This window comes from Motacilla alba, chromosome 4 (genome assembly GCF_015832195.1).
Source record: "Motacilla alba alba isolate MOTALB_02 chromosome 4, Motacilla_alba_V1.0_pri, whole genome shotgun sequence".
Classification (NCBI taxonomy): domain Eukaryota; kingdom Metazoa; phylum Chordata; class Aves; order Passeriformes; family Motacillidae; genus Motacilla; species Motacilla alba.
Genome location: NC_052019.1, coordinates 9,171,767 through 9,197,154, shown reverse-complemented (window position 1 = coordinate 9,197,154; position 25,388 = coordinate 9,171,767). Strand labels below are relative to the sequence as shown.

Below are 25,388 nucleotides of genomic sequence, written 5' to 3'. Positions count from 1 at the left end.
AGCAATATTGGCTGACCCACTAGTTCAATAGAGACTCCTTACAAAAACCCAATCAGAGACTGATTCTGAAACAGGTATGTAGCAGTTAAAGAGAATTTCAAGAACATGCACTCCACAGACAAGAAAGCTGATAGCTGATTTTAACAGTTAAGGATACGCTTAAATCATGCTTTAATTTCATGCTGCTTTTGGTATTCAGCAAGGAGCTCTCAGTTAATACAAACTCTGATTAGATCTGCTTTTATGAATCACAGTTGTCAGATGATTGGTAAGAACATTCTTTTTGTGGGGTAAAAAAAAGTCAGCATATTCAACTTGCTTTGCGTAACAAAAAAAAAGTCATCAACACAAACTGTAAAAAAAAAAACCCTCTGAAGTTTGTCGTTAATTAATAAATGTATGCCCACTTAAAAGAAGGAGGGAAAGAACTTCTACTGTACCTGGGGAAAAAAGAATGCCATGCATAGCTTCGTACATTTCATTTAACCTTCATGCTTTTGCTAACACTGAGAACTAGAGCTGCTGATGTATGTTCAATTCCTTTAACTCCAGCTACCAAAAGCAGAGCTTACCTATAAGTTCCACTATGCTCCCACTGCGGCTCCTGCTGGCAGGCTCATCTTTGGATACACTGACCTGAGCAATGCCCCCGCAGGCAGTCAGGGCATGGAGCAGTTCAGGGGGGGGTGTTCTAAAGAGCTGCTGGAGCAATTCTAAAGCTCCAGTCACAACATTATGGTCCTGATGCTGGGTATAGTGAAGAGTCAGTTCATAAACCTGAAAGCCAGCAGAGGACTGGAATAAGTCTCTATGAAGACAGAACATATTATGTGCCTTATCCTATACAACATCAAATTTCAGCAATGAATTAAGAATAACTGATGCTTGGTATATATTATCTTCACCACAATCTTCCAAGGGGAAATGTCAATCAATTGTAGCTGCTTAAATGCCTTTTTGGTAGAAGTCTGGTCATTAGTTATCAATAATTCAACTCACTGGACCAACTATCATTTATCAAGATAAACAGGAATTTGAGAATCAATCAGTATCAGACTAATGATGGATAAAGATTTATTTATTTCCCTCCCAATTAGAACTCTCCAGGTAAGGGTTATTATTCATATTTTACCTGTATAAGTTGTTCTGGTGAAGGTGAAATCTCTGTTTCTTTCCTTGTTACACCAAAACTGCCTTTCAGGCTTGTATCTTTTACTTGTTGTTGCAATAAAGGTATGAGATACCTTAGTGTAAGTAAAACACCCAGAATTAAAAGAGTAGGACGATCATCTTCTACAGGAACCAACAAGCCTGAGGGGAGAAGCAAAGTGGCCAAATTACTTACTGACAGTGGCTAGTTTCAACACAAATGATATTTCATGTAGTCCATATAACAGCTTCTTTAAAAAAAAAAAAAAACAACAAAACAGAGCAACCAAAACCTAGCAGCAATTTAAGAGTGTTTTCCAAATGCAGAAACATTTGAAAATATTTATTTTATACTACTGACAATCAATTAAGCAGCATGGGAGAAGGATCAGAGGACCCTGTCTCACCATCCCTGTTTCCTCTTTTTACTCCATTAAAACAGAATTTTTTTTTAATAGCTGATGCTTTCATCAAATGATCTAGACTCTCTTGCTCCTCTCACCTGTCTCCTCTCTCCACTTCCCAAGTACAGATGTCTCCTCTCTCCAATTCCCTTGCTCACAGATGCACTACTATCCTAAGGGAAGATATTTGCACTTTGCCCTGTTTTGGGAACCTTCTTCCATATACCTACCTGCTAATCACAACCAACCCCAAAATATACTACAAACTAATATAAGTTTTGGAAGAAAATACAACCTTCTATCCAGGAAGGATAAAAAAATTCAGAATCAATTCTTGAGTTCCCATTCAGATTTCTGTTTGAATTCTACATCATTGCCAAGGACATTATCACCCATCACTTTAGAGGGAGGAAAGTCACAATGTAGCATTTGAATTTTTCACACTTCTTGAAAGCAGCAAGGCTAACATGATAACACCTTATGTATCTGCTGGTCTTCCTCATCTCTCCTTTTGCAATACAGTCTACACAGTAAGGAATATGTAGATGCCAATGACAAAATGAGGCAAGTTTCCACCGACAGCCAGAGATGCCTCTTGCCATGACTTGCAAAACAACCAGAAGACCATGCAAATTTTCCAGCTGAAGAAATAAGGAAGCAATACCTGATACAAAGTTGTGCACTTTAAATTACAAAAAAAACACTTAATTTGTGCTCTAAGTTATAACAGAACCCATGTGGTGGTCCTCTAAGAAAGGTCACAGGGTATGTGATCATGGCCTAGAGCACAGCAGAGTACCCTCCATCTCAGACCTGCTGCACTAGCAACCAAGCTGATGGACCATGCAAGTCTTCAGACTCCTGAAGTTCACCTAGAATCCTTAGACCTCATTTTCCAGCAAGCTGCTTGTTTCCCAAGCCTCAGCTACTTCTTTTCAATATTACTTAATAGCACTGCAGCACAGACAGAGAGAGACAAACAGCTTTAGAAGTATCTTCCTCTAACTTAACACCAGATAAAGTATCAGCAGTGTAACTGGTAGTCAAAGTATCCTTCCTTTACCTGAAAACCTTTTACATACATAAAGTGATACATCAAAAAACATATAATGTTACTTAACATAAAGTGAATTAATTTTTTTGCCCTGACTCTTACCTAAAAGCACATTCAATAACCAGGCATAAAAATACTGTGTTCTTCGTGAATGTTGGCAGATGCTTACTGCTGCTCCTGCTGCTGTTCGACGGATAGTGGGGGAACTGGATTTCAGATTAGCTATGAAAGCCTTCAACAAAACCTGAAAACAAAGACACCTTACTTAACTTTTTATCAGAAGTGAACTGAGAAGCCAGCAAATGTATTTTTCATTTATTCAAAGCATTACTTCATGCACACCAAGCAAAGGCAACTAGTGCCTAAATTCAGACATGCAGCTGTAACACTGCTTCCTGTACCGTGGGACTGGCAATGCTGATAACTCACCATGCTTTGGGATTTAACAGGGAGCACTAGCAGGGTAAAGAAAGGTACCTTAATCTCATTGTCGTTTGCAAAATTGCCGAAGGCTGCCATGATTTTGGGTATCGCCGCAGCCAGCGTCTCCTGCACCGACTCCTCGGGTCTCTTACTTATCCGTGTCAGACAGGGCAAAAGGTTCACCAAGTAGGGCCTAAGTATGGCACAGGAGAAAAACTGATATGAGATCAGAACAACTGAACCCTTCTAAATACTTTTAATTCATACTCCAGTTCTGTGGTATTACTAAATCATACAAAAATGTACCTGTTAGCTACACAGAACATAGGAAAAAAAGAAGAACCTTCTGAATGCAAGAGAAGAATAGACCTAAAAATTCCAAGTCATTATCTTTACAAGTTTTTCCCCCCTACAGTAATGTATAGCATAGAACTAAAACTCCATTAAAAAAAAAACAAAAACACTGATGAAATAAATTCAGAGAATAAGGTGATAGCAATTCCTCCAACCTCCTAATTACATACTTAAAACTTCCAAACAGTAACATTTTGTTAACATCTGCATTTCCTTAAAGGTTCTTCGGAAAGTTCATTATTAGCATGTGTTTACCTGCACTTTTGGGGCCGAACTAGATGGGCAAGCTCAGCAAATCTCCAGAGTGCAGCACGCAGACTTCTTGAAGCACCATTCTAGACAGAGTATATAACTATCACATTTCATCATGCAAAACATGACTATACAATAATGCATATTTTACTTAAACAGATAAAAATATAAGGGGTCTGGAAATCATAAATTTCCTTTAGCCAAAAGGAAATCAAGTCAGTTCTGTGACTACCTTCATTTTTCTAGCTGGCATTAGGAGTTTTCTGAGTAATCTAAAATTAATAATAAGGAACACCACAAAAGAAAAGGAAGTGTCTGAGATCTCTGCTCTGCTGAAATCTGCTTAAAATACCACAGAGAAAGCAATCAGCCAACAAAGAAACACTGACGATATGAGTCTGAAAATCACTGTAACACTTGCAGAGATATAAATACAGCACAAAATTGACAGCAGAGAAGATATGCAAATAAACAACATTCAGCTTCTGAGTGCACCAAAGGAAAAATCAACACATTGATCTGTAGCACTTCATAATGGATTGATTGCTGAAGTTTAGTATCTATTTCCCTGGACTGCCACCTTCCATTGTGCACCTGACTTGAACCAGAATGCCCTTACATTAGTGTCAAGAGATGTAGTACAATTCCCTAGTGTTGTTAGAAATACAGAAAACTGAAGAAGTCAAGATGCCTAGGAGGGTGTCTACCTAATGTAGTTCAAACCCAACCAAAATGCTTCTCAAATTGATTCTCCTGAAGACAAAGCTGAGATGTTTAAAAACTGTTATTTCTTTATTACTTTCTTCAGCTGGTATATCAAAGGCTCGCAGCCTTGTTAGCATGACAAGTAAAAAATACTTGCATCTGAATTACAAAACATGCACTTCTCAGATTCACAGCCAAACAACAGATTCTGGCATGGCTTCTGAAGCGATCCTGATGCACAAACAAAATTCAGTCTACTGAGTGCTCTGTTGCACATGCTACCTCTCTCTCACCTGTCATGAATCCAAGAGCACCTTTCAAGAAGTACACGCCAACTGAACAACAAAATATTTCCTCCTACACCTGGTTATAAATGTGCAGAAACTTCAGAGCAATTTGTATGTAATTAGGTAATGTCCACTTCCACACCCTCAAAAATACTGCATGGGATTATGGTACAGCAATACAGTAAGATATCCACACATGGCCCTACATCTAACACAAGAAAAGCTACGCACATTGGTTTTGTGACTTATCTTCTAGAGCTCTGTTATTCCCTCCAAAAACAAAAAAAACCTAGTATCATTACTGTCTGACAAGTAACACCTTTATTTTCTGTCTATACAAGCCTGACCACATGTTTATAGATGCAAGAGACATAATTTCAGTGATACTGTCCTAACCATGGCATTTCTCTTCTGCAGTCACAAACTTCAAAAAGGCTATTACTAAATTTCTCCCTGTGGACATAATTAAATTGTGGCTTTTGATACCTAGAGAGATGCCTCAGTATTTTTCCCAATGCCTCTGTAAGAAGCTGTAAGTACATATCATACATTCATAAAGTAGTTGTATCAGGTTACTTCAAGCCTTAATTCTCCACGAGGTTGTGTCAATTAAGAATGCCTCTGTCCTCCATCTACTTTTCATCACCCATTTGGTTCCAGCTTAGTCAGTGGAGCAAACATCATGAATTATTCCTTTCGGTGGGGAGTCACTAAAGTTAACTCAAACTGCTGTTCAAACCAAATGCTCACACATTTTCTGCCAGGTAAGCTTTCAGGAGCATTAAATTCAAACAATGGAGACAGCAGTGAGGAATTCAGTAGAATAATACTTTAAAACAGCCACAAATTCTCCTAAAAATGAAGATTTGACCTTGATCTTAAAAGACAAACTACTAATTCACACTAATGCTACATTCCAATATACTAGAACACATACTAAATACATTTTTAGAAGAAAGAACATGAAAGAAAAATCACTCACCTTTTTAATCTCTTTATAGAGTTCTAACTGTAACCTGGGAAGATTGGAATCCATCAAAGCCTGCAATAAAATGCATGGAGAACACACTGTATCAGAGGAGAGGTGCTTTACAGGAAAAATGTTACACTTGCAGTAGAACCGCTTCAAACAAGGCACAGAACTATCAAATGGTCCCTATATTTGATGTATAACTAAGGAAGTGATACATACGGAGAAGAGACACCTTTATCCTTCAGACAAATGTGGACAAACTCCACAAATCTTAACAGTTATTTGCAGTAAATATTGACTGTTTTACTGACTCCACCTGCAAAAGGCCATATGGGCTCAGCCTACAAGCAGAGCTGACCTCTTGTGCTTTCCGGCAACCACCAGAAACAGCGACTCATGAACAGAACATTAAAACATAAGAACAGCATCCGCAAGCAGCAAAAAGGCACTCCCTGCTATACTCCCCCATTGTTCAAGCAGGCTTCTACTATTTCTCAAACTGAAGCTGTATTTGTACCATTACCTTTAACAGCCCCTGGAAAACCCTTGTTTCATGAATCGGCCAGTTTTCTGCGTTCAGTTAGTACACACACCACAAGGAGCTCTGCATACCACAAGTGTCACATCCCAGGATCCAATCAAGCATACAGCAATAGAGTTCAAACCGGCAGCCTGGCTAAAACCCAGTGTACATGAAACCAAAGGAAGCACAGAGAAGTAGTAATTTTGTGTTCACCCCAACTTGATCATTCTCTACCTTCAAAGTATCAGAGAATAGGAAGATATGAAAATGTAATCTTTTCATACAGAACAATTTGTATGCTTACCTTTCCTCCTCCATTTTTTCCCTAGTGCATACTACAATTTATGAATATTTCCATCAGCTCTTCCTCTGATGAGATGAGACCCTCATACAATCTGAAAGTGCCTACATTGTGAATTCACACAGTGCTATATTGTGAAGTTTTTTTTATTCCTTGCCCAATAATTTCTTAATTTCTAATTTTCTAACTGCCTTCCTGGCCACCAACCATTAAACTCCCATATTCACAAGATTGCTCATGATGGCTACAAAATCTGATGGCACCCACTGAGCTAGAAGCCACAACTGCTTAAGCACAGTGAGTAGAGTGCCTGTGGTTCCTCCAGAGCATGATCCCCCCAGCCTAAAATTGTATGCTCCAAAACTCCATTCACCCCAATTACACCATGGCATTGCCTTCCCCAGAAAAATCTTACTGGGTTGTATCTTTATATTAACATAAGCGCCCCAAGTATAGACTGAAGGTGCCAGGATGACAGCAGGTACGATTTACTTAATAAAACTTAGTTTTTATGAGAAGTTCACTGCCCCTACATATATATATATATATATATATATATATATATATATACACACATACACACACACACACACCCCCCACACATACACATATATGAGGTTATCAAGCAACACAAAAAGGCCCCAGCTATTACTTGGCTTGGCTTTGAGGCTAAGTTGTCCTTACAACACACCCAACTACAGGAACTCTATTTGTTAGTGTTTAGCTATATTTTTAGCTGACTAGAATCTATAATGTCATCACTGGAAAAAAAGCATAGTAAGCTCTAAACTGCTACGATAATAAATTCTAATTACTGAGACCAATTGTACTGCAATCTGTGTGAACAGTCCCACCAGTATCATTAGCACAGAGAATACTACAACATCATGCATCAGCTTTAGAGACAAGACAGCTTGACCTTATCCACAGAAACCTGCAAAGTCCCAACTTGGTGTGTTTTTTCTTTCAAAGGTATCACCAGAGTCATTTGAATTTTGAGCCATTTATGCTGTCTTTGAGGTTCTGACAGGTAGGTGTAGTGATATTTGAAGATGACTGACAGTGTTTATCTAAAGTTATGTGCTCAGCCTTGTCTGCACAGAAGAGTTAATTTTCTAGTTACAGTAATGAGTATAAACTCCAGACAGACACATAGTTACACAAGTAATGCTTACATCTATAGCCTTTTACTTCAGGAGAAGCTACAAAATATCTTTTGCTAACTAGCAAAAGAATTAGCCTCTAAAAAAGCCTGAGATACTAAAAAATGGCTGAACTTTGACTAAAATGCAAGTTTAGGGACCCAACACCTCTGTTCTACTTAACACAAGGATCACTGGCACTCACACATCCAAAAATAAAACCGGACATCTTTTTGTTTCTGCATTTATACACAAGTGCCTGCCCAAGTTGCTAAATTGCTTCCACGCAACACAAAGCACAGAAACAGAATACAAAGTACACCCAGCTTCCATAACACTCTGATACATCCATGTGTGTGGAATATCACAACTGTTACCACTTCAGAGCTGAGACCAACTGCCAAGCTTAATGACTGACAGAAGATGCCATCATTTAAAACCACTTTAATGTTGAAAACAAAACAAACTACCACACAAACATTCGGGAAAAAAATAGGTTTTTCAAGGCACTCTGAAACATGCCAGCAACAATATTAAATACATTAGAGAATTTATGAGGTAAATTTTATACTAAGCCTACATAAGTGTTTCGTGGAAAGTAGGAAATAAGCTTATATTCTTTATTCTTTGCTTCAGAGCAGCTTTTAAAGCAAATTGAGTTAAATAATAATGCATGCATCTCACAGAGTGCTCTCCCCTCAACAGAAAAACATTCAAATTAAAGTGAAAAGAGAAAAGTGCTATGGGGCCAAACAAAAAAAGCAAGGAACTCGCACTTCCTCATTCCCTATCATTATGGAGCACACTATACAATCTGCAAGCTTCTCCATACAACTTTCAGCCACAAGCTCAATCCCCAAAACTTAATTCATTCAGATATGAATGCTTAGTTTTATTGTTTCTACGCACCCCTTCATATGAAAGAAAATTATTATTTGCATATTTCTAAAGCACTTAAACTTTGCATCAACTGGATTATTTATGCAGGTACATAAGAGTGTCTTAAAGTTCAAGTATTTCAGAAAAAAAACAAACCCAAAAAAAAGGGAAGTGAACACAAGCCTCTTCTTGAAGCAGCAGCTTCTACAAATCACTCATAAGGTTCATTTTAAGATACTCTGAATCAAGATTTAGACCTTGTGTGACCTCCTGTAAACGCCCATCTGCTGTTCTCCAACAAGCTCTTCATTTTGGATCACAGCAGGGGAACAAACAATCTCCAGAATACTATATTTATTCTAATTACTGCCTGAAATCTTCTCCTCCAAGTCTCAGCAAACCACACTACCTTTCAATTAGCTTTTAAATAATATTTTTACCTTTCCCCATGCCAAATGTCTTTATGTTTACAGAACAATAATAGGAGTATTCCTCCCACACAAGATGATTTCAGAAAAGCCCACATTCCTGTTTTGGTTAACTTGAAGAGAACAAAGTAATGAACAATTGAAGACAGGAATAGATCGGAACAATGAATTACATAAGACAAGTTAAAGTTAAATATGTTGATCTAGACATAAAAACCTCTGCTAAGAGAGAAAGAGCACATACAGAATTTAGTACAGAAGCTTCCTTAGCCTCTTACATTATGAGATATTATCAACAGTAAGAAAGGCAACTAAAAGAACATCAGTGGGAATTCAGACAGGACACTGCATCAAGAAGAGACAAAATGGGATAGTAAAAGCTCTTACTTTAATAACTTTATTAAGGCATTCATCTGCAACCATCCGGACATCAGATTCTGCATCCTCACTGCAGAGGAGAAAGAGTTCCATAGCAATGCCCAGCAGTTTCTGAAATTCTGGGGAATTCCTAAATAAACAAACATTAGAAAATTACAATGTGCACCATGAAAATGAACACCAATGATGTTTTCAAAAGGGTTTTATAATCCAACTACATATATACTATACACACATATGCAAGAGGAGAAGACATAATTTCCCAACTCTTCCCTACATAACCTGGTAAGGTATTTGACCTCTGTGCCTAAGTTTCTCTGTCTGCAGTAGAAGGAAAGAGCCCACTCCACCAACAGGTAAACAAAAGTCCTTCTCAGATCTTTGAGTTAGTTAAAAAAAAAACTCACACCATTTCAGTTTTAAATAGAAGCTCAGCATTTAAAACAAGCAATTAAAAGGAATCCTCCCAATAGTTAACATTCTGAAGTTGTTATTCATGCTAATGAATTGAAGACATTAATAAGTAATCAATAAATTAAAGAGATTGCCTTACCTTAGTGACTGAGCAACTATGTTTTCACATATTGTTAGACAATGATTCACTCGATCTTTCTTGGTAGCTGCAAGTTCTTTCTTTCTAAAGGAAGAACATGAGGATAAGGAGTATGAGACAAGAGTTCAAAAGTGACCATTCAAACACTTGCTAAAGGAGTGTCTAATCATTATTCAAGAAAAAGATGCATTTGCACTCTCTGGTCATTCTATAAACAGCTGTACACCAACTCCCTGCAGACCCACGACTTCATCTGCAGCTGCTGCTGAGAGCACATGGGCACACAAGCAAAGGAGAAATATAAACTCGGAAAAAGAATGAAGAATGAATCAATTAACAGGAAATATCACAATAATTCCATAACTTTCACTGAGAAAATGCTTGGGAATGAAAACTGAAGAATGAAGAAGAGTAAAGGAAAGGATGGAAAAAATAAGGAAGTCCTAGAACAAAGCAAAAATAAAAGAAAGTGACAGAAAGAAAAAGGTTGGAGAAAATAAGCCATGAGAACAAAAATAGCTCTTTTAAAAAGACCCTCCTCCTACATAGCATCACCTTAGACTTTTTTTTGTCTGCCAATGTCTTAAAACTTTGAGTTGTATTAAATGGACCATTTTGCATCTGAACTGCAAAGGATGACAAAGCAATGCCATCGTACACTACATTCCTCCAAAGGTAATCACAAAAACAGCAAAGCCCAAGGCAGTCTGCCCATTGAGAATAACATCCCTATAGTAACACTTGGCACAGCCCAGGAAAGGCCAAGCTGAGTGCACAATAAAGAGAACAAAATACACAGAAACAAAGAATGTGTATCTACAAACAACAGAGAGCACAATATGAAAAGCTTCTCCTTTGCAAAACGTGTTTAACATTCACTTCAACATGATACAACCTCTTGGAACAGCAGCTCTTCCCTGCTCCACCCCCAATAAAGGAACTGAAAAAAGAGAGTGAGACAGACTCCCAACTCCGACTGGGAAATTTTATTTAAGTCTGCAGTCTCTCCTACTCCTAACTTTACTGACACAGAATCACTTCTAGGAAAGCAGATGTTACTTTTAAATAATTAACCAGTAGCAACACTGGAACAAAACCACCCACCCCTTAGTGTTTCACAATAAAGAATTACCAGCTTCTTCACTCACATCCACAGAGAATCTTCCCTTTTGTTTTCCAAGTGAAAATTGATTAATTTTTAGTATTTCATTCTCTCAGTAAAAAATAGCAAAAATCATGAAATAGCAAAACAGTGTTTCTGAAGAAAAAGTTGGAAAACAATGTGAACAGCCTTGAGTTACATTAATAGCAGTAACACATTATCAAGGGCCAACAGCAAGTAGCCAACAGGCACATTAAATTCAGCTAACTCAAAATACAGTGTTAGACAAGTGTTTTTAAAGAACTATACTGAATTATTTGGGAAATTCAGCTCAAATAATAGTAAAAGTTTTGAAAAAAAGTCATTAGTATCCCAATCATCCCAGTATTCCTGTCCCTTTTCTTCCCTCAGGCTGGAAGTGAGGGGTTCAAAAGTCTGTGTTCCTAAGATTTCAATTTTTCTCACAAAGAAAATCTCATCTCATCCCAGAAATACTTTCTACTTTTATAAGTTTAAGGAATAGCTCTGAACAAAGCCATTTTTTCTGTTTTAGTCTGGCAGCATTATTCAGGCAAGCTAAACAGCCAAGAGGATCTCTTCTTGGACTTAAGACACTGGCAGAATTTGAGCAGAAAACCTGAATTTGTTCAAGATACACAATGTCTTTCTTTCTCTCCATCTTGAAAAAGTGTCAGAGTCTTTAGCAGCATTTCAGATCATGTCTAACAAAAAAAACAAATACCGTCCAAGGTGTCCAACTGATTTTGCAACATCAGCACCACTGATGTGAGCAGGCACCTCAGAAAATGACTAAATCATTTCAACTTTCATGCTAATTGTACCCAGCAGTCCCAATCTCTTATGAGCACCATTTTCAGTACATATTCAACCCAAAAATAGAACAGGCACATCTGAACTTGCCCATAAGCTCACTATTTCAGATACATATTGAAAATACTGCTGACAAAGGCTGCTTCCAGAATAAAGTTCTCTATTATCTACACATAACATAGCCCTGAGCAAGGCAGGCAGTGGGGTTCAATACTGCTCAGACGAGCAGAGATCAATCTCTTGGGCAAATTTCTGTAAACAGAGAGCACCACTAACACATAATCTACACTTTGCTGAAATAAGTAACTTCAAAATTTAAAAAGGCCTGGATAGAGAAAATATAACTTAAAAAAAAAATTCAAAGAAATGAAAGGTGGAAGGAAAATGCTTAATATATATTATGTACGTGCACATTTTTTCTGTGCCTACAGAGGGAGAAGGGTAACAGAACGGTATCTAGAGAAAAAACACATGATTCTTTTAGTTCAAAAAACCAAACAAAGCTCTATTCAGAAGTATCATGAAGTCCACGGGCAAACTGCTGATGAGCATACCCAGGGGTGCAACAACAGCATCACACATCTGATGAATCAATCACACACATCTGGTGAGTACCAGAAGGCAGGAGACATGGGAGCAGCAGTTATCAACAGGAAAGCTCCATCTCTTACAGAGGAGTTTAACCTCCTGTGTACTTCTACACACCAGGAAGAGCAATGTAAGAAAACCAGCAAGCCCACATAACTCTGCCCTCTGAGTCCAGATGAGCTGACTACAAGGAGCTGCAGCTCACCAATGCTCATTTTTATTAAACCTAGAAATTTAGAATATGTGAAGAGTACAGAAGTTCTAAAGCTTAGCCAGTGATAAGAAAAAAGGGCCAAACCAAATGGCTTGACATAAATCTTGACAAAAATAACAGAAACGAAAACCTGTTCTTTTAATAACAAACAGAAATATGAGTGGGTAAGATCACAAAATAAACTCAGTCCAAGTATAGGGGACACTGGAAACAAGGTGCAGTAATGATGGATTGTCAAACTAACCAGAACTGCTCTACTACACACCCTAGACACAGTAATGCCAAAAACCACCAAGGAACCACTTCTGACAAGCAGGGCAATAGGTAATACCCATGCACTTTGTGTGATCTTCAGTAAAAAAACAAATTAATGCTAGGCCTCCATATAGCACTGATCAAACCAATCCACAACCACAGCTTCAGTCAAACATAAAAGACACAGAAAAACTGAAGAGTACAGAAAAAAAGCATATTGCTTGGGCTTTTACAGTATCTTTTGTTGTAAAGGTAATGGTTAGAATCAAATGTAAAAAAATTGAAAACAATTACAGTAAGTGACTATTAAAATAAACTGACAAGAGTAAAGGTAAAGAATCCTCTGTTGGATTCACAAATCAAACTCTAAATTTTTACACCATACTAGTAAACTTTTAAGTTAGTGGGAGCTTTGTGATCCAAAACAAAACGTCCAATTTCTAACAAAATGTCAGAGTCTAAAAAAGCTGATAAAATACAAGGAAGAAAATTAGTTGCCTAAGCAGAAGTGTATAAAAGCAATATGACAGAGAACTCAAGTTAAGTTTACATAGAAGGGAAAAAAACCCCAAGAGGAGATAATAAAGAGGGGACCAGAGACTGACATCTGACTGTAAGGCATAATGTAAGCATAACACTGATTATTGCTGATTAAAATCTCTTGAAACAGAAAAGGTCTTATCTTCTTGGTAAAAGCTTGGATTTGATTAAGATTTTAATAAAAAAAAAAAGAGAGGATATCAGTATTATCAAAAGTTCTGGAGTCATTGTCTTACAATAAAGTGAAGAAAGATACAGATACCTGCTGGGTAAACAATTAATTCTTGTCTACTCCAATCTCTCTAATCTTAAAACAGTACATAGGAGGAGACAATCCTCAGCAGGGTGACAGGAACTTACTACACAGAACTACAAGAGATTTACGTGTTATTTACAGAGAACCACAGCAAAAATGAACACTTCTCCCCAAACAAGAAAAAACAAATACAGATAGTATTGTGAATTACATTCAATATGTCACCTGCTATTTCACTAAAAGTCTGGGAGGCCTCAGCAAAGGCTGCCACAATAGCTTTCCACTGGCTTTTATGCACTCAGTGCTGCCACTGAATTTGTCCAGTTCCTGGGGGCATACAATCCCTTTAGCTTTCTGAAAACAGCCTATTTTTAAACACAAAGCAAAGTCAACGAGGACAACTCCAACAGTAATTTTTTAATGTTTACTGTAGAATATGCCTAAATTTAGACCACCAAAGCAAGCACAACATCACAAGCATCAGAAACAATTCTAAGGATTTTCTCTTGAAATACCACGACCTCTCTCACCAGTAACTTTCAAGACAGAAATCTGAACAGCGCATACAAAAGACTGGAAATAGACGTTCATCCATGTCACACAAAAATGCACAAAACAGAGCAATTAGTGCCTGCAGACCAGCAAGGCACCTAAGAACAACTAGCTCATGAAGATGAGTTTTCTCACCTATTTAGCATCAGAAAACGCATTGTGATTGTTTGAGACAACACTCAAACATTGGAAATGCATTGTGATTGTTTGAGACAACACTCTCCAGAGAGAAACAGCACCAACCAAGATAATTTAGTTGGCAACCGTAGCAGAAAGTGCAGTGGGAGCAGGTGGCCAAGAGCCCAGAGCCACTGCTCTGCTTCCTCTGCCAGCACCACAGCAAACTGCCAAGTTAGAAGTTACCTGCTCCTCAACCCTTCTGCTTCTCCCTTCTCCCCAACAGCAGGAGAAAAACTATTCGTGTGACTCATGTGTTTATCCCTAAAAACCTTCCTGCCCTGCCACCTGCTCGGTCAAAGCTGGTGGCAGAGGGTGCAAAGGCAAGGGGCAGCACCGCGGTACTGAACAGCTCCTTGCCCTGGTCCACCCAGTCAGGCCCCCCAACGGGAAACCTAATAGCTCAAGGATCTAACACATTTATCCCTTACATTTAAGAAAGAAAAGAGATATTAGGAATATTTAAGCTAACTTCTCTTAGGTCTCTGTGCAGCACATCTCAGCACAAGGCTTTAAATGAACTTTTTCACAAACAGACATCCACAACAACTCCTTCTGAAAGCATCAGAGCTCAGACTTCAACTCTATTTAAACTTTCAATTCACAAATATCAAAACTTGTTTTTAACTTCAACATGAACTTTCAGCGCACTGCTCTCAGTAGAAAGAAGAAATCCGACTGAAAAGCAATCAACGCTTAAAGATATGAAAAGTGAATAACAGAGTGGAAGAAATTTCTCTTGCTCAGCCTTGAATCCTCATTTCAAGAAAGCTGCACAATCAGCTGGAGAGAGTTCAGAGAAGAGACACTCATGCAGAAAGCGTCAAGCACGGAAAAACAAGGTCTCACAAAAAGCACTTCAGCAGCTATCAGAAGAGAAAATGCTGAAAGTAGTGCTTCATTCAAGTTATGCTTAAGATTTTGTCTTTTTTGCAGCAGTGTACTAGGTGAAAATAAAGGTTTTCCTTCCTAGGACCAGCCTGTGAAACCCCCAGAGCATTGCTGCACCTCCCGCTCATCTCCCGCACCGGTGACTTTTCAAACACGCTTGCCCCAAAAGTTATTCCACATCTGAACTTCGGCAGAGCACCGAGAGCAGCACCGCGACACTGTGCTGCGTGTGCCTGCGGGAGCCGCCGGCTGCCACGGGAGCGGGCAGCGCCCGGGCCGGGCTCGGGGCCGCCGCGGGACCAGAACCGGGCCGGCCGGCGCGTCGGACACGCGCGTCGGGAGCCCCCGAGGCCCGGGCGCGGGTCACTCACGGTCTCTGGAGCGGCTCCTCGGGGAGGGCAGCGGGGCCCTGCTGCTGCTGGAAGGAGCGCAGCGACTCGAAGGCCTTCGTCAGCTTCTCCATGGTGGCCATGTCCGCTCCGCCCGCGCCGGCGGCACCGGCCCGCGCTCCGACCCGCCCTGTCACGGGCGCCTGGCGGGTCCGAGTGCTGTCCCGCTACCGCTGGCGCCGCCCCCGGGCTCGCTGCCGGCGCTCTGCCGGCGCTCCGGCGGGCCCGGGCCCGTCACAGCCGCGATGAATGGGGCGGGCGCCGCTCGGGGCCGCGGGCGCCTCCCGTGCGCCCCGCCGCCATCTTGATCCGTCCCGTCGGCCCCCGCGCGCGGGCCCCGCCCCCGCGGCTGCCCCGCCCCTCCTGGAGCGGCGCCGCGGCCCGACCGCGCATGCGCAAATGACCCTCCGGGCCGGGCGTCACGCGCGCCTTACGTAGGAACACGCAGGGGAATGCAGGCCGCGAAAGGGGCGGGGCAGCTCCGAGAGCGACAGGTGCTCTGACCAATCAGAAGGAGGCCCTGCCCCTCGCCGCGGGCCGCAGCGGCCGTGCGATGCTTTGCGGCGCCCCCTGTCGGCCGCGGGGCCGCGCCCGGCTCCGGGCAGGGCCGGGCAGGCCGCGGGTGGCAGCGCTGCCGCGGGCGGAGAGCCGGCCCTGGGAGCCGCTGGCAGCCCCCGGCACTGCCCCGCGGGAAGCCGCGCTCTCAGCGGCACCGCACGGACCGCCTCAGCGAGGCGAGAGCACCCGCTCTGCGGCCGCACGGCACGGGGGCACGGCAGGTAACGCGCCAGCCCCCGCAGCACCAGCGGCGGCCAAAGGCGCTGCCGCACTCCGGTTTTATTTTAGGCTACGGAGAGATTCTTACAGGAACAGGACACTTAACACTTGGCAGCGTACGTGCTGGCCTTTCAGCGCTCCTCTCCTGAGTGGGGACCTGCTTTATCAGAGGATAACTTCTTGCACACACATATTAAACATACAGGATACAAGAGAGACAGTATAGAATGTTTAAATCATTCATTCCATTACTAAACACCTAGAAAAAATCAACACTACTGTGAAGTTTCCAACCACTGATTTGAATATATCTACTTGTCAATACAGACATTAAATGACAGCTGATAAGAACTGGCAATTCAACTTACCTCACACACATGAAACTGGTTCCAGCAATAAAAATCGAGAACACCTCTTGGAACTTCTAAGAAAATAAATTCCCAGTAATTCAACTTGGTTATTGTTAGCACACATGAAGGAATGAAGCAAAGCTCATGTCTCTGAATATTCAGGCCTACAGAAGTCATAGATAACATTCTTGCCAAATATTTACTAGAACAGTGCTCTCTCTGCCAGTTAACTTTATTAGCATGGTCATAAAAGACAAAGCATTTGAAACAGTCCTCTGAAAGGAAACCTATCCTTAGTCCTGAAAGCAATTCAACTTAAAGCAAAACCTTATTTCACTATAGAAGTGCTACAAGATTTGAGATTTTAAGGTAAAACCAGTATTTCTCCCGATTATTTTATGGTAAAGCTTGCAGAAACGTTTCTCTGGAACATGTGGATAATCATGAATTCTTTATTTAGCAAATGATACATGATAAAAGATGACAGCAGAGTTGGAACGCTGCGCACTCTGCGCATGTGCCACTCCACACTTGGAAATAAATTTAGGCACAGTAAAGAGAGCATAAGCTCTTATCAAAGATTAAACAAGGCACCAACCAAGCCAGCCCTTGCGAGGCTGTTCTGAAGCTCTTGATCACAGTGTGCCAGTGCCCTGTGGGCTGCTGACTCACCGCAAGGCAGTGCCTGCCCACAAGCTCCCTGCTCTTTGTTCTCCCTGCCCGAGCTCCATGGGCTGAGAGGCTCATGAGCTGTCAGCTAAGGGGAAGGGAACTCAGGGTATCAGGTTTTTCTTCGGTGAATACCTTACCAGTAGGTTCTCCCGGCCCAAACGAACTGATCCATGGTTTTCTACGTCTCATGTCATCTGCCCCACAACACCCGCGCGGGCAAAAATAAAGCAATGTAAACCAGGCAAGGGGCAAGAAAAAGCAAGGCAGGATTAGACAACAAGCGTTTTTGTAAAGTTGGCATTACCACAAACAAAAATGAAGTTCCAATTAACAGTGCATACCTAAAAGATGATCTGAAATTTAGGAGATGACAACTAATTAATCTCAGCCTCCAGGGGAAAAAGAAAAGAAACATGCTCTTACCTTGTCTCTTAAGTTATGTCCTGATTTAATATTTTTAAGATGAGCATGTCAAGAGTATTTTTCACCCTATCCTGAAGTCCCACTTTGGCCAGCATTTCTGCATTTCCATGAACAATTCAGCAGGTAGTTGGTACTACTCCATGAGACTGCTGGCCCACTGATTTGGCATATGCACGGATAATCTGCAATATGTCACAGCCTGGTTGTGTTGTTTTAAGGTCATTTAATTTGAAGCCCTTTTGGAGAGCATTTGGGGACTTTGTCGTTCAACTCATGTTGTAAAATTACAATAAATGTGCTAATGAAAAACAGCTCATCCCGATAATTCTGTCTTTTCACATGGAAATTTATGCAGAAATGTAGATCCAGACCATGAGATAAGGTATCAGTTGAGCCAGTGCAGCAGAACGAGGGCATTTTTCCTGGATTCAACTATCTTACATTGGTAAAAGGCTTACACTATGCAGGAGACATTTTCTGCTTCAAGAAATTGTAAATTTATTTTAATTACAATTTTCTTTTTTTTTTTTCCTATCCCATCTACCATGATAGACATGGTAAATAAATCACATCAGACAGTAATACATGTGGTTGAGATATGTGGCAGTGTTTTGCTTTTATTTCAGGAATTACAATGCTAGAACGTCCAGGAAAACAGCTCACACAAGAACAGTCAGTGGTTTGGAGATGCTGGAAGTAACACATCACATTTAACAGTCAGCTTCCTATGCCTGGAAAGAATTCTGGTGTTTTGGACACAACTGGATCACGGAAAAAAAGTTACCTACATCTCATGTGCAAAACTTAAGTTACACCACAAGAACAATTATGAAATAAAAAAGAATGTTTCATTCAACAGAAGAGACATCATCATCACCAAATAAGCCAAGAGCGTAATTAAAATCAAAGTAAATATGACTTCAGCTTAAAGATGCTTTCCAATAATTGGAATTTCACTTCCTAAAGAGAAGTGCATTCTTAAAACCTATACTAAAATGAAGATGATAATTCCAATGTTAAATTCATATAATGCTAAACTTTAAACCATAGAAAAAAATATTACTTTTGTTGTCATATTGTAGTAACTTGTAAACAATTATTCTCCGTTTGTAGAAATGGCAATGAAAAAATTCTTACATCAGTGTAGTTTGAAAAATAATTGAAGTGCATTTTAAGAATGGATTGTTAGTTGGTTTTAATAGCTTCTATCACTGATTTCTAAACCAGATGATTTTATTCAGAATTGGAGATAATTCTCTTTCATACTCAAAAACATTCAGGACTACTGTTTTAAGAATGATTTGGGGGAAAAAAAAGAGTCAAGAGATATTAAAGGCTAAGGTTTGTCAATAATGCTCTTGCTGTTACAGACATACCACAGGTTTTTTTTCCTACTTATTATTTGTTTTAAGTGCTCCTTTTTTCAGCTGAGACTGTTCTGTTGTTTTATAATCCAGAAGCAACACCATCTCTATTATGAACACCTCAGGGGGCAGGGGGAAGCTTACAGCTTTCTTAATAGAAAAAAAACAACCCTGAGGCATGAAGATTCCATTCTTCTGGTCACAACATTGAAAAGCATTTAAGTAAACCAATAAGACACTGGTACATTGTTTCACAGTTTCTGAATTTTGAGCTAAATAGAGAGGTTTGAGGTACTCACAAGCAAACATGAAGATTTACATACACAAATGCTTGGAAACACATGCCACAGGAAAGGAGGGTTGATCTCATGCAACTAACTCCATGGAATTCCATAGGTCTTTCCAAATCTTGCACCAGTAGAACATTGGATTGTCTCACTGCTATTAAAGCCTTCTAACACATGGGTCTAGAGAGTGAAGTCATGCTGAACTACAAGAAGTTACATTGGCTTCCCCCATCCAACCCCAACAGTTTCATGGAAGTAAAAGGCTACATAATCAGTAAACACAACCTGCTATTTTCCCCCTTCTTTGTCCCACTTTTGTCCTAAAAAAAATCAAGAGCTAAGTTCATATTAAATTTCTCGCACCGTGATATTTTGCTTTCAGGTGTTCTCCCCTCTCCTTAGCCTTTCCCTGCTTTCAAGATGCACCTCCAAGCTCCTTATACTCCAGTAAAGACCTTGAACCAATGTAGTCACCTTGGATTAAACAGCATAACATCTTCCCCTCCATGTACTGTGTAAGGAGACTTATGCTGATTGCTGATCCTTCCAGTTCCTTGCTTTTTCTAATTTTCCAGGGGATTCACATCAATAAGACGTAGTCATTATTTTGTGCTTGTATTTCTAGCCAAAAGGGACAAATTTATAGTACAATAATGCCATCTTGAGCCTACTGGGAAAGAACCAATCAACTAACCAAAAAATCCCAAACACCAAACCCAATGGAATTAGGTCATAATCCTGCAAACATGTACTCACTCAAAACAATTCAGTAGTACTATCCTGAACTTAAGAAAAAACTTGTGAAATTAAACTAAGTAAAACTTCATAAAAACAAATTCTCACTTTTTTACAAGGAGTTCCTTTTTCCAAAGAAGCAGACATATAAATAGCCACTTATTAGGAACAATTTCCCTTTTCTCTTCAGTTAGCCCTCTTTCTTCAGATTCTTGGAAAATATATGTTAAGCCTCCACACTCCAAAATAGAGAAGTGATTTTTTTTAAAGTTAAGATTCCTCTCCATCCTATACAGAAAGAAAACTTGATAGATGATAGACTTGCAGATATTTTTTTTAATCTGTTAAAACCAATTTTATTCATTAAATTTTTTTTCATAAAAATTATCCAGCTTGTGTCTGTGGTATTCTTGCCCAAATTTCAAGTCACTCTACACAGACATTAAATCCAGACTGTCACCCTGCATGTCTGGTGTTTATACAGTCACCTTTGCCTCAGAACAAACAGCAAGCCTAAGATCTTAAAAATTCAAACCCCTAAATCAGGGAAACGATGGCTTCTCCAACCATGTAGATATTTATAAAACCCTTTTGTTGCTTCCCCATTTTTCCATTCCCCTCTTTTTAGAGTTCTTCTATTGCTGTGGTACAAAATAAAGAGGGTCAGGTCAGACTGCCAGCTCATTGTCTCACACATAATGGTTCCAGCCAACACCCTTACTTCAGATATTTCTGTCAAGCCTCCCATCCCTTCACTATTACATCAGACCATCTTCCAGTAATTCATTCAAACTCTCTCTCCTTCTGCCAATTTCTCCCTTTGTACTCTCTAAAAGTAATTTTGCTGTCTTGTGTGCTGTTTTAGACTGGAGGAAAAATGCACTGAAAACACAGGAAAATAGTCTCATTCCTCATTTCTGTGGCACAGTAGCCAAGAGGAACAATTTCAGAGAGACACCAGATGAGCCCCAGTAGGGTTCTGCAACACACTGGTTTTCCAATTGTTTCAAATTCTAATCCATTAAAACTTCGTCTTTAGAGACCGAACACCGTGAATTAAAACCTGATGATAGGCTTGAATATCAAATTTATCTTGTGAGTGTCTCAGAGGCAGCTGAAGTTTCTTCCAGTGGGTCTGCAGATCACAAGAGGGACCTTTTCGAGTGGGGGGACTATTCAGTAGCTCTGTGTGTACAATACATGTGTGGTCCAGTTGGTGCCCCAGAGATTTGAATGCATGCACAGTTGAGACAAATCTAGAGAATACAGAACAAATTATGAAACTAAAATCATGTCTCCAACTCCATTATATTTCAAGTACCCAACACAATTTTGAAAACAGAGGAGGCTCTTAATGAAATGGGCTCTTTAAATTGGCTCTCATACCCGAACAAATAGTTTTACTAGAAATTTACAAAATAAAGGGTCTGGCCTACAGGGAGTCCAGAAGAATGGAAGTTTGCCTAGCTTTTAAGCAGCTTTTGTCAGTTTTACTAATGGACATCAGGTAATCGTAACAAACTTCAATACCAGCTCCACATCTGTAGTAAGCAATCATTAAAGGCATGTTTTAATGTTTCTGCTTTAAAAAGCTATAAAAAATACTTACATAATTAAATTCAATACTTAACGCTACCTTGCCCTTCCCCCAGTGGCAGTGATCACTGTCAACCCTAGCACATTGCATATCACAACATAACCAGAGAGGACATTAGTAAGAAGAGCCCATGCTTTGTTTTTTAACCCATTATAAAACCGTAACATCCTACATGGAGTTAAAAACAATTTCATTTACAGAAAATAAAATAAAACTGTGTCCCCACAGGTAAAAAGAAATCCTTTCAGTAAAGACAACAAAGTTTTTAAAATATAGTTATAAAATGTTGGCATAGGTCGACTTGCATGGTTCATGCCAAACTCTGTAGAGAGGATGTGTAAGATGGGTAGGAAAGAGAAGAATGGGATACTTCAGCTTGAGGATTAAGCTAAATATTCAAAGTTTTCTTTATACAGAAATACAGAAAGAGATTCTACAGAGCCTGATAATAAAGAGCAATTCCTAATAGCTGGCCACAGTGCACTGAATTCCTTTTTTTCTCCTAGCAGTTGCTTGAGAGATACATTAGGTAATAGCACTGCCATGCTGCCGGATAATACCAGAATTATTAAATTTATCAGTACATCAGTTTTACCATTAAGAAAACTGCTAATAAAGATCCTAATGATCAAGAAGAGTTTACCAGGAGCATACAAAGTCAAGTTACAGTGATGCCATAGATACTATCTCTGTGCTTTAAAATCCTTTTAGTATTTCTAGATTCATTCCACTGGGGAAAAAATAATCAAGATAAATCAAATACATACAGAAACACACTCACTCAAATGGCACTCATTGCTTTTTGTACAATTAGGCTTTAGTGAAAATATACATCTTAAGACAAATGAAGTACAAATGTACAAAAATCCTTGAACTCAGATAAAAAATATATATAATACAATTTGCTACAGAGATATAAAACATTTAACGTTTGCTCATCCTTTCTGATGAGCATAAAATGATTTAAAGTCTGGAGGACTCCTGCTCATCATCACTGCAATCAGACTTAAAGCAGACCTGCAAGAGAAGACAAACAGACAGCTCAGCTGCAGAATTAATACTATTGTTCATTTGTGTGTTTTATGGGGCACAGAAAGGCTGGGGGTGGGTATTTTTCCAGCATATTTTGCTCTATCCTAAGTCAATGCTTTGGGAAACTCAAAGGAATCCACAATCTCAAGCCCAAATCTCAAGTTGTTAAAATTAATTAAAGTTCTTTCCTCCTTTTAACCTCACAAGACAATTAACTGCAATCCTATTAGTTCAAAACCAACTGAAAACTGTCAAACCATATTCATTTTCTAGGACTTTTTCTCAATACATAGAACCATATCTTGGCACAGTATGAATCTTGCTGATTTTTGGTTGGAAAAGACTACAGTAAGACACCAGCTTCAACTTTAGCTATGTGAGAATATTAGTACATTCAACCATCCCTTCAATCCATTACTCAAAGTGGGGGAAAAAGTGTATTTGAAAAGATGAACTGAAAATGACAGTACCATTATACATTCCATTAGCATTGTACCATTTTAGAAAGGTGAATTGCCAGCTGAAGACAAAAAAATTCTTCATGCAATTTTAATACCTGGCCTTGCTGTGGCTACTTAACAACAGGCACCTAGCAGCTTGAAAGCAAAAGTGATTTCTACCCAAGTGTTCACTACTGGAATATACACAAGCTTCTCAAGATATTTCCTCTCTAAGTGTAGGCACACTGAGCAAGCAGAATTGTATATAACATCTTCAACTGCAAACCTTTCCAAATAGTCTATTTCTTGCATCCTGTAGACAATTACAATACATGATGTGTCTTCTAGGTGGTAAATACTCAATTATCTGGACAGGAAATTCTTCTACTAAAGAACAGAATTCTGTGTGTAAGAAAAGGCTGTGCATTATCAGCTATGTAAAGATCTACTATGTCATTGTTTTGGTGAAGGCATAGAAATGCCTAAGATATTTTATATTTTAACATTTGTTTCGTGGTGCTTCTCATTTATTTTGGGAATATCTCCACTTATTAACTTATTTATTGGATAGACACTTATTTTTGCTTATAAACTTACTTATTATTAGTTTTTACACAGGGCCTCAATTATCTCTGAAGACATGTACACAGGTTTCATTAAAAAATGGTAAAATATATAAGAAGCAAGACCCAAATTAACCTCTTTAGCAAAGGAAGGTCTGTAGCACAGCTTTTAGCAGAACCCAGGTAACTAGAGGAGGACAGAATGCTGAGGCAGGAAAGCTTCCTGTAGTTATAGGGATTGCCATAATTTCTGAAATGCAGCAGAGGGGCAAAGCCATAACAAAACAGATTTCATTAGTTTCAGTATGCAATGAGCAATTTGGTTTTCCTATCACAAATTAATAATAATTTTTTTAAAATGGAAATTAGTTTTCTTATGAAAGAAAATAAATGCCCTTACCTCTCCACTAAAAAGTCTGTGAAAGAAGCCTCTCTTTGGCTTAGGAGACTTCTCTCTGTCTGGTGACACAGTACCATCAGTTTCATAGGCATTGATATCTTCAAAGCATCCCGTTTCAATCATCTTTGAAACATATGAAATATAAATGAAATATCCATAAAAGCCTCTCAAACAAGTTCCAGGTATTATCTATTTACTCTGACTGGGTACTCCTAACACTTAAAAATTAATCAGCCAAACTACACCACTGTCTCCAAAAGGAAGCACAAAGCTGACATTGACTCTCCTTGTGCACTCAACCAACTAAAGAATAGCCATGAGAGCACTTTCACACAGGTGTCAGGTACTCCCTTGCTTTTTTTGCATTCTTGCCTTTCTTCTGCTCATGATGTAATAAAAAGAAGCTTTTAGAACCAGAAATAGATTTTCCTTTCAAGCATTCTGTTCATTTTAAAGCAGCCCAGCCAAAAAAAAAAGTAATATCTCTATGCCCTGGACTGACCTTAATTAATAAACATGACATGGGAGGAAAAAAAAAGATATAATGAAGATGGGTCTCTGGAGAGAAGCAAAGGATTTTGAAATAATCTTTGTCTGTGTACACAGAAACAAAAGAAATAAAACCACAATTACTGGGTACAGAAAGGACAGCAGGAAGAGTGAATGCCAAAATACAACCAACAGGCAGGGTCAGAAGTGGGGGAGTGGCTAATGCCCAAATCCAGCTGCATTTACCAGTAAGTGCCACCAGTACACATCTGTCACAGCAGCAGGCAGCCAAATGAATCACAGAATCACGAGGTTGGAAGAGACCTTCAAGATCATCGAGTCCAAGCCAGCCCTAACACCTCAACTAAACCCTGGCACTGAGTGCCACATCCAGTCTTTTTTTAAACATATCCAGGGATGGTGACTCCAGCACCACCCCAGGCAGACCATTCCAGTACTTTATCACTCTTTGTGTAAAAAAAGCTTTTCCTAATATCCAAGCTATATTTCCTTTGGTGCAGCTTAAGGCTGTGAATATACCTTGGAGAAAGAGAGGGCATAAAGAGTAAGAAGAAATGTTTTTGTTGTAAACCAGGACATTGGGTAAATTATGGAATGGTGAGAGAAAGCCTTGAGAGGCAAAAATTTGAGGGAAAGCT

The 25,388-nt window shown here is 39.5% G+C and overlaps 2 protein-coding genes across 5 annotated transcripts in view; both read right to left on the bottom strand.

Moving 5' to 3' along the window:
- The window catches only part of HTT (huntingtin), a 78,466-nt gene extending 62,523 nt beyond the window's left edge, over nt 1–15,943 (bottom strand). For both annotated transcript variants that reach the window (XM_038134686.1, XM_038134687.1), the window contains exons 1-9: nt 15,583–15,943; nt 9,806–9,889; nt 9,262–9,382; nt 5,611–5,670; nt 3,640–3,719; nt 3,085–3,223; nt 2,710–2,851; nt 1,133–1,311; nt 573–777 (exon numbers count right to left, since the gene is read on the bottom strand). In XM_038134686.1, coding sequence (XP_037990614.1) covers nt 573–777; nt 1,133–1,311; nt 2,710–2,851; nt 3,085–3,223; nt 3,640–3,719; nt 5,611–5,670; nt 9,262–9,382; nt 9,806–9,889; nt 15,583–15,683 — 1,111 coding nt within the window. In that variant the 5' untranslated portion in view covers nt 15,684–15,943. The remainder of the gene's footprint in view (nt 1–572; nt 778–1,132; nt 1,312–2,709; nt 2,852–3,084; nt 3,224–3,639; nt 3,720–5,610; nt 5,671–9,261; nt 9,383–9,805; nt 9,890–15,582) is intronic.
- A 2,465-nt stretch (nt 15,944–18,408) lies between these two features.
- Nucleotides 18,409–25,388, bottom strand: part of GRK4 (G protein-coupled receptor kinase 4) — a 38,791-nt gene continuing 31,811 nt past the window's right edge. For all 3 annotated transcript variants that reach the window (XR_005256723.1, XM_038135070.1, XM_038135071.1), the window contains exons 15-16: nt 24,241–24,363; nt 18,409–22,822 (exon numbers count right to left, since the gene is read on the bottom strand). Coding sequence is in view for 2 of the 3 variants with exons in the window: in XM_038135070.1 (XP_037990998.1) it covers nt 22,769–22,822; nt 24,241–24,363 (177 nt within the window). In the remaining variant the exon portion in view is untranslated. The remainder of the gene's footprint in view (nt 22,823–24,240; nt 24,364–25,388) is intronic.